An 18,358-nucleotide genomic window follows, 5' to 3' on the forward strand; every position below is an offset into this window, starting at 1 on the left:
GAAATGTAATGTGGAAGACTGGAATGTACCCTATGATACTGAGGGACTCAGTAACTTCTCTTCCCAGGTCCACAAGGGGCGTAGTTTCAAAAGCAAGAACTTCCCAGCACCATGCCTCCATCCACCTCCCCATCTGGAAACCTAGAGTTTCTTGTCTAACATTCCCATGCATGGGTCGGGTAGAAAGCCCAAGTGAGCTTCCTTTGCTTAGAAAGCCCACCAAGGGTGGAGGCTTTGATTAAGAGCCAGGCAACTAATCCAATATCAGAGTCAAAGATCAATCACTCCAGAGAACTTTGGAAAAGCTCCTCTCACTGGATCAGAACTTGAATAGGGCAGGAGTAACTCCACAGTTAAAATCCCCCCTACTCCCTTACCTGTATGGACTCCATCTCTGGATCCTCTCCTAGGACACCATGGGAGTTCTCTCTCCTCTCTCTCCTCTCTCTCTCTCTCTCTCACTCTCTCTCTCTATCTTTCTCTCTCACTCTCTCTCTCTCTCTGCCTAATAAACTGCTTTCTGCCAAACTCTCTGGGTTCAATACTTACTTGAACAAGCTCACCGTGCCACCAGGTCCCTCTCCCCATTCTTGGGTGAGGCCCAAGGACCTGGGAAAACATACCCGATTGGGGAACAGTGAGCATCTTTGGGACACCCCCGCAGCCCTGCTCCTGTTACCCAGTTATAATACTGCATTACAACAGGAGATATCAGCACTAACTTATGGTTTTTAATATAGAAATATAAAAATATAGGTATCTGTATGTGTATTCACAAACATACACACACCAATTTTCCAGCTCAAAAGTTATAATGGTCAAATTTTCATAATAAAGTTAAAAACATACATTAATAGCCAAAGATTAAACAACAACTAAAAATGCATCCCATAATCAAATGTAAAAATAGTCTCCAAATTAACATGTTCTAAATTCTTTAGAAAACAAAACCAAGAACACTAATTGATAAGATGCAGCCAAAGCTACAATACAAAGAAATGTCATATCCTCAGATATGTTCATTATCTTTAAAAAGACAGTAACTGGGCCAGAGGAAAATCTCCCTGAACCTGGCTTTTCTCAGCCTTATGGAACATGTAGTGAGGCTCATTTTGATGCTCAAAAACCTCCCAATTAAATTCACAGAGGTCTGTCTTAAATAAAATTTATGGGAAGCCACTGTATTGGGCTGAGCTCCTGCACTACCCCCCAAAAGACCACATCAAACCAGAATTCAGTCTCTTGTGCTAAGGTGCCACATAATCAAACTGAACTTGAATATGTAACAGTTCAAAAACAACAATAAAAATCAGGAGATTCGCAGCAATCTGATCTATGGGACTGGTCTACTTGAGCCAGCATGATAAGGAAGTCTCCTCTGTTTTAACCCTGTAAGGGAAGTAACTTTGAAATAAGCAACCTACTTTTTGTTCCCTATTCCTGCTTTTGCAGCCTTTTTCTGCCTATAAAGCCAATCTTCTCTGCTTAGCTCATCAGAATATATATTTTTTGGATGTGATGTTGCCCTGTTCATGAATTGTTCAATAAAGCTAATTCAATTTTTAAGTTGAATTTGTTCACATTGTGTTTTTGACAGTTATAGATCTAAAACTGAAGAGTTTTATGATGTTATAAGTGTTGCTATAACTGTTCACTATTTGGGATGGAGGAAAGAGTGAAGTGTGAGATACCTCTTATCACATGCTAAGAGCCATAAGCACAACACCTGATCCACATCAAGGGCCAGCACTGATCTTCTCCAGGGCAGCTTGGGGTAGGAGGAACATACACTCTCAGACTGACCCTGCCACACTGCCATTGTCCTCCGCCTGGAATGCAGAAATGAGCTGCAACTCCATTTCATCAGTTTGCCTATGCTGACTCTGCAGAATAAATAAGACTGATGGGTATGCTCTCTTATAAGAGGTCTTGCTGCCACTCACCTTCACTTTGCAGAAAAAGAACAAATGAGCCAAAGTGTATTTCTGTGTGCACATGTACCCCTTACCAACTCCTTGAGAGGAAAAGAAACAAATAAAGGACAAAAAAAGCAAAGTAGGAAGAAAATAAAGATAAGGTCATATGAAGAAACACAAAATACCTTTTATCTTAAAAATTTTTAAGCTGCTCTTTAAAAAATAAATAACATAGACCAATAGTCAAATAAAAATGCCCTACAGAAAGCTGTAAAGAAGACAGATAAAAACATTGAAGAGAAGATAGTTTTAAACACTTTACCATCCCTAACAAATTTTTTTAAAAAATACTATCCCATTGTTGTGGAAAAAATTTATTGTGTTTAAATATACATATGAAAAAGCCCAGGATGTTATAATGTTATATATCACAAAACAGGTAGCTCTAAATGATGAAGAAGGATTTCTCCTTACTTTCTGCTAGTATTTTTTTCCTATTTTCCTACATTGACTGCATATTATTTAATAAAATACTGTTTAAAACAAAGACTACTATATACAATTCTTATTTTATATTCCAAGTAATTAAAATGTTGATAAGACTGGGTTTCTGATAAAAATAATTTAATTTACATTTTAGATGTAAATTAATTATATTAATAACTCTGGAGAAATTTTTAGCATTATCAAAAAAATCTACCTCCAATAATAGACCCCTCTAAGCCTAGGATCTTAGCATAAGACCAAAAAGGATTTATTCCAGGAAGTCTAAAACTATTTAACTTAAGAAATTATTGTCACATCCCCAGAAAAATAAGAAAAACCATATAGTATTGATAGATGACTATAAGAAATCCAGTAACATTAACTACTTACTGCTAACTGAAAACTACTAAAAAGAAAAATAATTTCTAAACACTGTAAATAGCATCTACCATAAAAATACTACATAATATAATAGTTAGTATAAACAGCTAAACAATTCCCATTAAAAATCTGGAACAGGAAAGACCATTACCCACTGTCATTACTATAGGAGATTTTAGCTATGCAATAAAATATTAAACAGACATATATCTAACTGCTATAAGTACTAAAAAAGATAATATCATTTTAAGATTTTATTACATACTTAAAACTATAAGAAATTATATAAAATATTTATAAGAAAAAGATACAGTTAGGATTTATACACTTTTAGAGCACACATATACAAATGCATATGAAAAAATTTCTTATATATTGGAATTAAATGATTAAAAGAAATGAAAGAAATACCACTAAAAACAAATTAGTAACCACAAACTGGAAGGAAATATTCATGGAACATATATATGACAAAGTGTTCATATTCAGAACATACAAAGAACATCTGTAAATTTTTAAAAAGGTTAGCCAGACTAATAAAGAGAAAAGAATCAAATAGACACAATAAAAAATGATAAATGGGATATCACCACTGATCCCACAGAATTACAAACTACCATCAGAGAATACTACAAACACCTCTATGCAAATAAACCAGAAAATTTAGAAGAAACAGATACATTCCTGGACACATACACCCTCCCAAGACTAAACCAGGAAGAAGTTGAATTCCTGAACAGAGCAATAACAAGTTCTGAAATTGAAGCAGTAATTAATAGCCTACCAACCAAAAAAAAGTCCAGGATCAGACGATTCACAGCCAAATTCTATCAGAGGCACAGAGAGGAGCTGGTACCATTCCTTCTGAACAATTCTGAACCAAAAAAAAAAAAAGAGAGAATCCTCCCTAACTCATTTTATGAGGCCAGCATCATCCCCATAACAAAACCTGGCAGAGACACAACAAAAAAAGAAAATTTCAGGCCAATATCCCTGATGAACATCAATGCAAAAATCCTCAATAAAATACTGGCAAACTGAATCCAGCAACACATCAAAAAGCTTATCCACCATGATCAAGTCAGCTACATCCCTGGGATGCATGGCTGATTCAATATATGGAAATCAATAAATATAATCCATCACATAAACAGAACCAATGAGAAAAACCACATGATTATCTCAATAAATGCAGAAAAGGCCTATATCACTGTGTACCCACCAGAATGGTTCTAAGAAAAAAGACTCACAACACAAACATTGCCAAAAATGTAGACCAACCAGAATTCTTTTTTTTGTGTTTTTTTTTTTTTTGGAGAAAGAGTTTCGCTCGTTACCCAGGCTGGAGTGCAATGGCGCGATCTTGGCTCACCGCAACCTCCGCCTCCTGGGTTCAGGCAATTCTCCTGCCTCAGCCTCCTGATTAGCTGGGATTACAGGCACATGCCACCATGCCCAGCTAATTTTTTGTATTTTTAGTAGAGACGGGGTTTCACCATGTTGACCAGGATGATCTCGATCTCTTGACTTCGTGATCCACCCGCCTCGGCCTCCCAAAGTGCTGGGATTACAGGCTTGAGCCACCAGGCCTGGCCTGACAAACCAGAATTCTAATTCATTGCTGGTGGAATATAAAATAGCAAAACCACTTTGGAAAACTCTTTCAAAGTTAAAATAAGCTGCAACATATACTTATCCTATAGCCTAGCAATTCTAATCCTAGTAAATATTTCATTCCAAGAAAATGAAGACATAGGCCCACAAAAAGACCTGTGCACAAATGTTTATTACAGTATGATTCACCATAGCTCAAAACTGAAAGCAACCCAAATGTTCAACAGGAAAGTGGACAATGGGATACTACCCAGTAATAAAAGGAAATGAATTACCTACCAACATATACAACAAGAGCGAATTTCAAAAACTTCACGATGGAGACAGGATATACACTATACAAAAAATCCTTTATTTCTATATACTAGCAATGGATAATTCTAAATAAAATTAAGAAAACAATCCCAGCCAGACACAGTGGCTCACGCCTGTAATCCCAGCACTTCAGCACTTTGGGAGGCTAAGGCCAGCAGATCACGAGGTCTGGAGATCAAGACTATCCTGGCTAACATGGTGAAACCCCTATCTCTACTAAAAATACAAAAAATTAGCCAGGCATGGTGGCATATGCCTGTAGTTCCAGCTACTCTGGAGGCTGAGACAGGAGAATTGCTTGAACCTAGGAGGCAGAAATTGCAGTGAACTGAGATCCAGCCACTACACTCCAGCCTGGGCAATGGAGGAAAAAAAAAAAAATACCATTTATAATGGCAGAAAAACAAACAAAATGCCTAGGAACAAATTTAACAACAACAAAAAAAAGCATAGGACTTCACACTAAAAGCTATGAAACACTGCTGAAAGAAATTAAAGACAATCTACTTACAGAAAGCCATCCCATGTTGATATATCAGAAGATGTGACATTGTTAAGGTGGCAATAGTCCCCCAGATTGATCTATAGATTTAATACAACCACTACCCAAATCCTAGCAAGAGATTTTCACAGAAATTGATAAACCAGCCTAAAATTCACATGGAAAAAAAGAAGTTTAAAAAAAGAACAAAGCTGGAAAACTCAGACTTCCCAATGTCAAGCTTACTACAAGCTATAGTAATCAGTATGATAATGGCATAAAGATGTAAGCCAAGGAAACAGAATTGAGAGTCCAGGAATAAACCCTCACAATTATGGTTAACTGAATTGTGCCAGGACAATTCAGTAAAGAAAGTATCATCTTTTCAACAAGTGGCATTGGGATAACTGGGTATCAACACGCAAAGGAATAAATATGAAACTCTACCTCACATCATACACAAATAAGAACTCAAAATAGATCACTGATGTAAATGTAAGAGCCAAAACCATAAAACTCTTTTAAAAATAGGAGTAGATCTTCATAATTTGGAATTAAACAGCAGTTTCTTATATGGCATAAAAAGCGAAAGCAACAGAAGGAAAACTTCCTCAAAATTAAAACTGTGTATCAAAAGGCATCTTCAAGAAAGTGAAAAAAACCCACAGAATGAAAAAATAAATTTGTAAATCATTATCTGACAAAGGACTTTTACCCAGAATATATTTTTAAAAACTCTTATAAGTCAATAATAAAAAGACAAATACTCTATTGAAAAACAGGAAAATAATTAGAATAGACACTTCTCCTTAAAAGATATATAAGTAGCCAATATACACATGAAAAGATTCTTAGGACTACTAGTCTTTAGGAAAATGCAAATCAAAATCACAATGAAATTACCACTTCACATATACTAGAATGACTACAATAAAAAAGACAGACAGTAACAAATGTTGGTGAAGACATGGAGAAAGTAGAAACCTCATTCACTGCTGGTGGGAAGGTAGAATGATACTACTCTTTTGAAAAAGTTTGACAGTTCCTCAAAATGCTAAACATTTTTATCATATAACCCAGCAATTCTATTACTAGGAAGAAAGGTAGATTCACAAAAAACGTTTAAACAAATGTGTATAGCAGCATTATTCATAGTAGCCAAGAAGAAGATACAACCTAAGTGTCCATCTACTGAATAAAGGATAAACAAATGTGGTATATCCATACAAAAGAATATTGGGATGAAGCACTGATATATGCCATAATACATGAGCCTTGAAAACATTATGCCAAGAATCTAGTCACCAAAGGCCATACATTACATGCTTCCATCAATGTGAAATGTCCAGAACAGTCTAATCCATATATACAGAAGGACTAGTGACAGCCTGGGACTGGGGCAGAGAAGGGTGAATATAGAAAGTGGAGTGACTATTCCTGGGCATAAGGTTTCTTTGGAGGATGGTGAAAAAAGTTCTCAAAATAGACTGTGGTGATGGCTGCACAAATCTGTAAATTTATGTGTAATAAATCTCAATAAATTGTAAGAAAAAAATTACACTGAGCAAAAGAAAAAAGATCCAAAAGAATATTATGTGAGTTCACATATTAATAAGTTCTTCTTCAAACAAAATTCATCCACAATGACAGACATCAAAGAGCAATTGGCTGCAGGGGGAAAGATGAGGAATGAGAGACCTTTCTCGGGTAATTAATGTATAGATTAAATGGGTATGTACACTTGTTAAAACTCACTGACCTCGACATTTAGGATTTATATATTCCACTACATGTAAATTATATTTCAATAAAAAATAAACATAAAAAAAATCCATAACTGAGGTTTATAAAGTGAATATTCTTGGCTTAACACATCAAGTATTTAAGAAAAAGGGCATTACGTACAGAGGGTCCCTAAGACCACCTCCAGGTTCAGTGATTTGTTAAGGAAAAATGGCAAGTCTCAACATATTGTCCTATTCATACCTATAATTTATTACAGTGAAATGAAAAAAAAAAATCTGAGAAAGGAAAAGGCACACAGAGCAAGTCCAGAGGAAACCAGGTGCAAGCTTCTAAGCGTCCTTTCCCTGTGGAGTCATACAGGATGTGTTTAAATCCTCCAGCACCTAACTGTGACAATATGTGTGAAATACTATTGACCAAGGAAACTCATTAAAGACTCAGTGTCCAGTGTTGGGGGCTGGTCATGTAGGCACCCTCTGTTCAGCACGTACTAAGATTTCAGACTCCCAGAAGGAAAGCAATAATTTAGCACAAACTATATTGTTAGTAACAACAGTTTAAAAATAGCCACTCTTATTGGTTAGAAAATCCATGTTCCCAGACACTAGCCAAGGGCCAGTCTTGCAAGCAAGATCTTTCGAAGGATAGCAGTTTCAGACCTGCTAATTCTTTTCTACATAGGCATGATATCTGCAAGAACAGACATCATGGAAGATATCATGGAAGCACACACTTCCAAATGGTTCTGATAATAATAAATATGAGCACCACTACATCAACATGGAAAGAGAAAAAAATTAAGAAAATGTGTCAAAATGTTAACAACTGGTAAATCTGGGTGAAGAATTTATGAGAGTATTTAGCAGTATTCTTACACATTTCTTTAAATTTGAAATTATCTCAAAAAGTAAAGAAAAAGTTAATAGGAATGGGAAGAATTTTATCCCTAAGAGACAATTTTTATAATAATGAAATATCTAAAAATAACTTCAATAAAAATGCATATACTTACATAAAAAACATTATTATACTGAGATATAAAATATTTGAAAAGATTTATATACCAGGTTACAAAATACAAATATTAAATATCAGATAGTTTTCTATTAGTACCAAGTTTTTACAGTAGACCTCTGATTCTATCAGTCTAGCATCTTTTTCCCCATTTCTTATAGCAACAGAATTCTTCTGTTGAACTGGACCCACTCCATGGGGCCATTCATATCAAGGACCCAGTCTCACCCTTTTTAGTTGCAGCTGACCCTGCCCTCCACAATTACCTTTACCCCAAAACCACTTTCACCAAAATGACTAGTCCTCAGTGATTTGAACTCTTATACCGCACAGTAACTGGCTCAAACATAAGCAACTGACTCAAGCTGGGCCAACCAGATGAAGTATTAAGGAAAACTCCTTCTGGTTGCTAGGTTGGGAAAATGAGTCTCAGCTGCCTAGAGTCATCTTACTCTCCATGTAGAGAAAGCCAGCAAAACAAGCAGAGCCCAAAGATACAGTGCCCAGACAACATAATTTGAGTCCCCTGGATCCGTGGATGCAGACATACCTGAAGCTACCATATCTCTGGAACACCCAGTGACTAACTTTCTTTCCTTTTTTGGTTGAAAAAAAATTTAGCTACCATATTAGGTTTTTGCCTCTTGGGATCAAGTATTAAGATGTAATTAAAATCCCAAAACTAATATAAATATAGGTAAAATAAATATATTAAACATGGTAGATGAACCTAAAAGTGACTATAATAAATCTCTGTAACTCACTTTATGATCTAAGAAATATCATAAATTAATGAAGGATAATTTATCAATGATAATAAGTAATGGGGAAAATAGTTATTGGGAAAAAAACAGAGCCTCACTTCACATTCCCCAAAATTAACTGTCTAAAACAGCCCAAATAAAGAAGAAATATATCAATACATACCTATATTATTTTCCAGCCACTGATGTCCTTCAATTAGTTGATCAATTATGGCAAAATAATGTGAAGTAGCTTCATCAGGCATAACCCAGCCACCTGTCACAATTTCAAACTGACCATTTTCTATTAAACTAAAGAGAAAATAACAAGAGTCTACATTAATAAATATAAGAAAAGTTCAAATAAAAAAACTAAACAAGCATAAACCTTAAGAACAGCCTTTAAATATAACCAGTATGTATACTAGTTGTTAATTTTTTTTTTAAACCAGTGAGTGATTTCAACCTCGAGACCCTGATGATAGCACCTAGTGTCTCAGGTGACCCCTGCCCTTCTGTAGGAAAAGCCATGCAGGTCATTTTGGAGGTTCCTTCACAAGAGTATAAACTCCCATATAGCCTCAAAGATTCTTAATGTCAAAAGCCACATCTGGTTTATTTCTGAATCTTGCAGAGCACCTAGCAAATTGTTTTATACACAGTATATGCTTGATGAGTGTTTATTGGAGGGCTGTCATTTTAAGCAAAATATTTATTTCAATATACCTTTATCAAAAAGCAATATTTACTTTAGTCCTTCTGACACCTGTAAGTTAATCATGCAAACTATCCTAAAAATTTTAAAAGGTTAAAGCTAGTCAATACCACATGACTCTGGGAATACAGATAACATCATAAAGTACTTTGCTCCAGATTCAGTTGAAATACGGGCTATATAGTTTATTTTTCATTATTGAGTGAAAGGCTCTAACAGCATCATTATTTGTTTATTGGGTATTTCTTTCCCATAATACTATACCAGGTAACAAGATCCCCAGCCCTAATAAAATTGTTTTGAGAAGATACTTTCCCCTGAGAAGAGAAAAAAAATCATAAACAACTAAAAATTTGAAATAGTGCCCAAGCAGGCATAAAAGTCAAGAATTTAAACAAGTTATAGAACAGTAGCTCAGCCCGGTATTTAAGTACTCTGGGAAGTCAAGGCAGGAGGATTGCTTGAGGTCAGGAGTTCTAGACCAGCCTGGGCAACATAGGAAGATTTCTTATTTACAAAATAAAATTAAAAAGCTAGCCAGGTGTGGTGGTGCATGCCTATAGTCCCAGCTACTTGGTAGGCTGAGGTGGGAGGATTGCTTGAGCTTGGGAGTCTGAGGCTGCAGTAAGCCAAGATTAGGCAGGCCACTACACTCCAGCCTGGGGGACAGAATAAGACACTGTGCCAAAAAAAAAAAGAAAAGGAAAGGAAAAGGAAAAAGAAAATAAAAGAAAAAAAAAGAATGTAAGCCTATCTTAAGTGCCACAGATTTACCAGCTTGCAACAAGATGGTTTGAACAATGGGGTAACATTTCAGAAAGAAGCAAAGCAGTTTTAAAAAGGACATATATCACTGGATGCCTACAGCTAACAGCCAACTCTCAAGACAAATTTAGTTGAAGCAGATCAGGGGCACAGAGGATGAATAAATAGCTTCCTACAAAGCATATGATAGAAGCCACAACATTAATACACCATGTGATTTACTCAAACATATGTATAATCATACAACCAATAACAGAGTGGATAATGGACATAATTTCTTAAAAAATTGAATAATAAATTGCTTGCAAAAATTAAAGAAATGAATACAATGACTCATTAGCATATCTACAGAAACCCATTATCCAATCAAACTTGAGATTCTCAAAGGCCCAAATCAAGAACCTACAATGAAGAAGCTGGAAATTTCTAAAAACTGCACTTCTTTAAGAAGACAACTAAATTCAAGGCTACATGATCCAGCCATCCCACTACTGGGAGTTTATCCCAAGGAAAAAAATCAGTATATCAAAGGGAAACCTGTACTCCCACGTTTATTGCAGCACTATTCACAACCGCAAAGATATGGAATCAACCTAAGTGTTGATTTAGATGAATGGAAAAAGAAATTGTGGTAATATATCTAATGGAATACTATTTGGTCATAAAAATGTATGAAATCATGTCATTTGTAGCATCATGAATGAAACTGGAGGTCATTCTATTAAGTGAAATAAACCAGGCACAGGAAAACAAATATCCTATGTTCTCACTCATAGATGGGAGTTAAAAAATGCTCATCTCACAGAAGTAGAGAGTAGAATGATAGATACCAGAGGCTAGGAGGAGTATGTGGCTTAGGGTAGGGATGGAAGAGAAGAGTTAGGAGAGGTTGGTTAATGGGTACAAACATAAGTTAGATAAACAACAGAGTAGGATGACTATAGTTAACAACAATGTACTGTATATTTCAAAACAGCTGAAAGAGAGGACTGTAAATGTTCCCAACACTTAGAAATGATCAATACCTATGGTGATGGATACCCCAACCCTGACTTGATTGTTACACATTCCATGCATGTAACAAAATATCACATATGCTCCATAAATATGTACAAATATTTATATTAATTAAAAATATATAAATAAAATAAAAAATGCCATCGAGTTAGTCGGGGAAGAATGTGTTACGGTTTTTCTTTTTAAGACTCAATCAGAATGACTTAAAACCAGCTCATAAGAAAAAGCTAAGATATTATGTCATGGAAGTCAAGGGATTCATATTTTAAAATAGTATGCTCATACAGGTTTTTTAAGAAAAATTACATGAGTAGGTCAAAAATAGGCATATATATCATATCATATACAAATAATGTCATAATAGTAGACCAGAAAGTACATAGATTTCAGTTTTTCTTAGCATAGTCTCTCTTATCAGATAGAACAAAACATCCCATGGAAGAAAAGAGACAACATTATTTTTAATATGAAGCATATTATAATACTATGATACCTGATAGAACAATCAGGTTAGTGAGTACTCCTATTTCATTGAACTGCCTGTTTTTCTGAGGGTATTACCCTCTAACCCATCCACAAGAATGGAAAAACATAATAACCCAGAAGATTCTTAAAGGCAGGAAGGTTTGATTTGATATAAAATATTTGTGGTGTTAAGCAAAAACACTTGACATTAACAACAACAAAACCCAAAAAAGTCAGAAGGACACAAATTTGCCCTGAATTCTACAGCATATATGATAAGCACTTAAGGAAGCATATAATGAGTGAAAGAGAAAAAAGTACTAGTCCACAAAAAAAACAAAGAAAATTGTCAACCTAATTACTGAGAAGCATAGCAATAATCATAATCATTTAGTGATAACTATAAAACCTAGGACTAAAAGTCTTACAGAAACCATATGTCTGGAAATACTTACTTTAAAAAAATATTCACAAGCAATAACATAAACGTTATGCAAACCTACAAAAAAGTACCATACAAGTGCCACTACTGTTAGTGATGATAAAGACAGAATGAAGACAGACTGTAGCTGTATATTCAAGACTAACAATTTTTAAAAAGTAATGATAAATACTTATATCTATAGAAAAATTTACTTAGAATGAATACAGGCACTTCGAAGTATTTCCATTCATAGTGTTCAACAGGTATCAACTGAACTATTTGTCTGACAGGCAGGGGAATACAAAATTACAAAATAAAAAAAAAAAAAGTACCCACACCATAGGGTATATTGCTTAGTTTCTACCAAGACATTTTCTCTGATGTCTGACAAACTTTTTTACATGTACGCTTCATGATACTTCCTAACAAACATGAAATCTAAAGACCAATTTGAATGGATAGTGGATAAGTCAGGGAAACAAAGGAATAAATTTATCTAACAAATTCAGAAACTAGGAAACCAGGAACTAATTTTCAAAATTAACAATACTTGTATTTCACTTTTACACTGAGCTGACTTGTAACTAATGGTAAAAGACATTAAAATACTACCATGTTTCTATTTCAATGATGAGAACTTTGTTGTAGAAAGCTTAAGAAAATTACTGAACAAAACTAAACTGAGCATATCTGTTGCTCCTCACTCTACCCAAAATGCAAAATTTACTGCAAAGCACAACAAGCTGCAAATCATTTTCTCTGAGTGTCACTCTTTCCCCTATATAGAATCACTGGAATTTGGAATTTGGTCACACACAGAAGGACACACTCAAAGAGCTTTTCTCCTTAATGGGGAAATTGTCACAGACAACTTAGTAGCAAACAATGCATCATTTAGCAAGCTTCAAAGAATCACAAATTAATTTCACATGAGAAAACCAGTTGAATTTCTAATCACACAACTCGGGAAATGAGAAATAATACAAGATGACATACCGTGTTCCATTCTTAAATTTTAAAAAATTTAAATGGAAAATTAAAAAAGAGAGAAGCCCCCAGCAAATCAATTTATACCCTAAAGATATTCTGCTAATCAGATTCTCTGATTCATATTCCTTTCATGGAAAATACCTAGTATTCAGAGAAAAAGATTTGTTTTAAAGCCCGCATATAAGGATTGGGGAAACTCACTGTATGGTTTTGAACATTGTTGATACATATCTATACAAATTTGGTATATGAGGAGCAGAGGGTAAATTAGTCCTCTCTCATCATTTCTTCCTCATTGCAATCTAGCCAGATCCCCTTCTTTCAGTTAGCTGTCCATGCTGTCTATCTGCCTGGAATGTTTTCTCTTCAAGTATTTGCCTCACTGGTTCTTACTGGCTGACTATGGCTGTCACTGGCCATCACATCCCACCCATATCCCACCTAAACTGCTATTTTTCAGAAAATCTAAAACTTTTCTTCCATAACATTTATAACAAAATTTAACTGCATATTTCTATGTTTACTATCTTTCTATTCTAATAGACTGTAAGTACCCTGAGGTCAGGAATCACATCTGTTCTGTTCATCATTTAATACTGAGTGCTCCTATTAGTATAAAATTGTAAGAAATGAGTACCAATAATGCAAAAAACAAAAAATGGACAAAGAATACAATGCAGACATTTCAGAAATAACTGGCTCATAAAATGAAGAGAAATTTAATCTCACTCATAATGAAATACAAGTTAAAACCTCATTAAGATGGCACTTTTCACCTATTAAATTACAAAGATCAAGAAGTTGTATAGTATATACTGTGATGTCAAGGGCACAGACATAGGTAGTCTCACATATTGCTGGCAATAACTATCAAACTGTAAAATACATATGTACTTTTATCCATGCTCACTGCAAATAAGTCAGAAAATATTTAAAAGTATTTAAAAATAAAAGCATTATATACACCAAAGACAAAAAGACACACTAAATACATTAGCAAGAAACCAAAAACAAAATTGGGAGTAGTTAAATTTAAAAGTCCCATTCATATGACAGAATTTACTCAAAGATTCTTCAAGACATATGTTTAAAAAGCACTGGTATGGCCAGGCGCAGTGGCTCATGCCCTGTAATCCCAGCACTTTGGGAGGCTGAGGCAGGCAAACCACGAGGTCAGGAGACGGAGACCATCCTGGCTGACACGGTGAAACCCGTCTCTACTAAAAATACAAAAAATTAGCTGGGTGTGGTGGCGCGTGTCTGTAATTCTGGCTGAGGCAGGAAAACTGCTTAAACTCGGAAGGTGGAGGTTGCAATGAGCCAAGATCGTGCCACTGCATTCCGTAGGCAACAGAGCAAGACTCTGTCTTGGAGACAAAAAAAAAAAAAAAAAAAGCACTGGTATGACACCCATTAGGGGTGCCTATTATTTAAAATAATAAAAAAGCAAGTAAGTGTTGATAAGGATGTGAGGAAATTGGAAATCTGTGCATTGCTGGTGGGATGCAAAATGGTACAGTAGTGTGGAAAACAGCATGGTGATTCCTAAAAAAAATAAATTAATTAAAGAATTACTATATGATTCAGCAGTCCCATTTCTGGGGATGGAAAGAAGGGAACTGGGCAGATATCTGCACACCCATATTATTCATATAGCAACATTATTCATGGTGGCCAAAATGTAGAAACCACCAAAATGTCCATCAAATGATGACTGGATAAACAAGCTGTGGTATATATTAGGTTGCTGTAAAAGTAATTGCAGTTTTTGTCACTACTTTCAATACACACAGGGGAATATCATGTGGAGTTAAAAAAGAAAGAAATTCTGATACATGCCACAACATGAATGAACCTTCAAGATACTATTCTAAATGAAGTAAGGCAGTCACAAAGGACAAATAATATATGATTCTACATATATATAATGCACCTAACAGAATAGTCAAATTTGTAGAGACAGGAAACAGAACGGTGGTTGCCAGGAGCCCAAGAGAAAGAGGAACGGAAACTACTATTCAGTGGGTGCAAAGTGTGCATTTGGGGTGATGCTGAAGTTCTAGAAATGGATGGCGGTAACAGCTGCACAACCATGTAAATGTTGTAATGCTACTGAATTGTCCACTTTAAAATTTTTAAAATAGTAAATTACATGTTATGCTTAATTACCACAATTAAAAAAATAGACCCACTTAATAAAAAAACAGCACAATGTACATGGCATGCTATTATTTGTATAACATATATGCCTATGCTTTTATGTACATGTACATATGTTTTCCCATACATCTATAAAATAAACAAGGGCCTGGTCATGGTAGTTACTGCCTGTGAAAAGAGCAAAATAACAAGGAGACAGGAGTGGCTGAGTACCTTACTTTTCATTGTGTACCCTTTGCATATATTAAAAGTAAATTAAACCAATTTTTTTCTCAACTATAAATGCTATATCCTATGTCTCCTAAGCACTGAAAACTAAGAAAACAGGCCAGACATGGTGGCTCACATCTGTAATCCTAGCACTTTTGGAAGTAGAGGCTGGCAGATCACTTGAAGTCAGGAGTTCCAGACTAGCATGGCCAACAAGGTAAAACCTTATCTTCACAAAAAATACAAAAAGTAGCTGGGTGTGGTGGCACATGCCTGTAATCCCAGCTACTTAAGAGGCTGAGGCAATTGCCTGAACCTGGGAGGAAGAAGTGGCAGTGAGCCAAAATTGAAACACTGCACTCCAGCCTGGGCAACAGAGTTAAGCTCTGTCTCAAAATAGCTTAAAGATAGTTATGAAATTTTATTTAAAACTATTTCTTGGGAACAGGTGCAGTGGCTCACACCTATAATTCCTGTGCTTTGGGAGACCAAGGTAGGAAGATCACCTCAGGCCAGGAGTTTGAGGACCAGCCTGGATAACATACTATTACTACAAAAAAAATAAAAATAAAAAAATTAGCCAGGCATGGTGGCATGCACCTGTAGTCCTAGCTACTCAGGAGGCTGAGGTGGAGTTATCACTTGAGCCCAGGAGTTTGAGGCTGCATGAGCTATGACAGCACCACTGCACTCCAGCCTGAGTGACAAAGACCCTGTCTCTAAAATAAATTAACTAAATAAAATAGAAATAAAAATAAATTTCTCATATGGTTCAATTAATAATATCTGCCAGGTTTTAATAAGTAGGGGGATATACTTTAAATCTTTCACTGTATAGTAAACAATACTTCATTTATAAAATACTCATTCAAAATAGGTTGGAAAATGTGAAAAAAGTTAAAGAATAAAATTTAAATGAAACTTAAAAACTCACTTACTACTTTGATATGTGTACAAAGGGTTATGGTAGGCAGGGTTTTTAACCAACTCAATTTACTTAACATTATACCATGAACATCTTTCCATATCAAGAGAGACATATATCATTATTTATATTGTATTGTATTGTATTTATTGTATTCACTATACTGTATGTTTATGTTGTATTACATTTTTTAAAATATTTTTCATTCATATAACAATATACAATACACATATTTTCATTCTCATAAATTTTGACAACTGTGTAATCACTATCCAAAATAATATATAGACTACTTCCAACAATCCAGAGAGTTTTCAATCCATGCTCACCCATGCACCCTGACCCCAAAAAACATTCTGACAATCTGAATTCTATCACATCAGTTGAGTCTACTCTCAGACTTCATAAAATGGAAATCAAACAATATTTACTCTTCTTTCTGGCTTCTTCTGCTTAACAGTTGTGAGATTCATTCATATCACTGTGTATTTCAGTATTTATCTTTTTTTTTTTAGTCCATCACCTTGCTGAAGGACATTTAAACTGTTTGCAGTTTGAAGTAACTGGGAAAAAGTCTGCTATGAAAATGTCTGTACAAGTCTTTTTGTGAGCATATTTTCATTTCTCTTGGGTAAATTCCTAGGAGTAGAGCCCCCAGATCACATGGTATGTATTTTAAGTTTAGAAAACTCTTTGGAGACTTTTCAAAAAGCCGCCCCCATTTTACATTCCCACCCGCAATATATAAGAGTTCCTGTTGCTACACATTCTTGCCAACTTTTGATGTTGTCATCTTTTTTATTTTAGCCATTCTAAAAGGGCTGGAGGCAATATCTTGTAGAAGTTTTGATATGTATCTCCCTGATGGCCATGCATTACTCAGTTTCTACACTCTACACACACACCCTCGCCACCCACCCTCCCCCATTGCTGCTAATAAACATCTTTCAGGTGTTGTAACATGCCCTTGTTAATCCCTGGCCCATAATCACTGTTCTCTTCTCACAACCTGGCATTCTTTCTACCCTCTGACACCCACTTCTTGACTGGCTAGTTCTAGTCATCATTCAGGTTTAAGCTTGAATATCAATTGCTTCAGGAAACATTCCAAGACCCCCTTCTTGCCTCTACAGAAGAAAACCCTTTATTGTAATACTGTGTTTAATTACATGTCTCCTCTGCTCTTTTCTGAGGGCTGGGACCAGGTCAGTCTTGCTTACCTCCTACATTCCTAGAGCGTAGCACAACAAATACATTTGTTGAACGAATGGCAGAAGTAAATAAGGGAAAGCTTCAGAGATGAGGTAATATTTTAGCTGAGTGTTAAAAATGAGTCAGACTGAAATTATCTAGTCCACAAAAGGAAAAAAATAAATATCCAATCTGAACACAGGCAAATTCCTAAGAAGCACAAAACAGCATGTGCCTGAGGACACCCGTGGCTCAGAATGTCTAAGAGTAGAGTGTGAGGCAGGAAGTGATTAGAGATAAAGATGAGCAAGTTGGGAGGAATCAGACAGAAAAAGTCAATATGTGTCAGGCAAAGGAGAATGGCCTGTACCTTTTGAGACTGAAGCATCATAAAGCATTTTAAAGCAAACATGGTGGGACTCACATATTAAAAAACTAACTCTTGATGAAATGGCCGACACTTAAAAGTGGCACAGCTAGAAATCGAAAAACCATTTGGTGGTTTTCACAATAGTATGAACAAGAGCAATGGAGATGAAAAGCAGGGGTCAGAGTCTGGAGACACTGAAGAGGCTGAAGTCACAGAGCTTAGAGACTGACTGCATGTCACAGGAAGGGGAATTAGAAAGGCAGAGCACCATGGAGGTTGAGACTATTTGCCCACTATTTTTGGGGCAAGATTATCTGGCTTGGGTCCTAATTTCACAGTCACTAGCTGGGTGGCCTTAGGCACTTTCCTTAACACCTCTGCCTCAGATTCCTCAACAGGAGAATGAAGATGATAAAGTGCCTTAACTCAA

General features: G+C 35.6%; 1 protein-coding gene across 2 annotated transcripts in view; it reads right to left on the reverse strand.

Moving 5' to 3' along the window:
• MAN2A1 (mannosidase alpha class 2A member 1) overlaps positions 1-18,358 on the reverse strand; it is a 189,210-nt gene that overhangs the window by 114,327 nt on the left and 56,525 nt on the right. For both annotated transcript variants that reach the window (XM_002806611.6, XM_035291114.3), the window contains one exon: positions 8,881-9,008. In XM_002806611.6, the coding sequence (XP_002806657.2) occupies positions 8,881-9,008 (128 nt within the window). The remainder of the gene's footprint in view (positions 1-8,880; positions 9,009-18,358) is intronic.

This window comes from Callithrix jacchus, chromosome 2 (assembly GCF_049354715.1).
Source record: "Callithrix jacchus isolate 240 chromosome 2, calJac240_pri, whole genome shotgun sequence".
In the NCBI taxonomy this organism is placed as follows: Eukaryota; Metazoa; Chordata; class Mammalia; order Primates; family Cebidae; genus Callithrix; species Callithrix jacchus.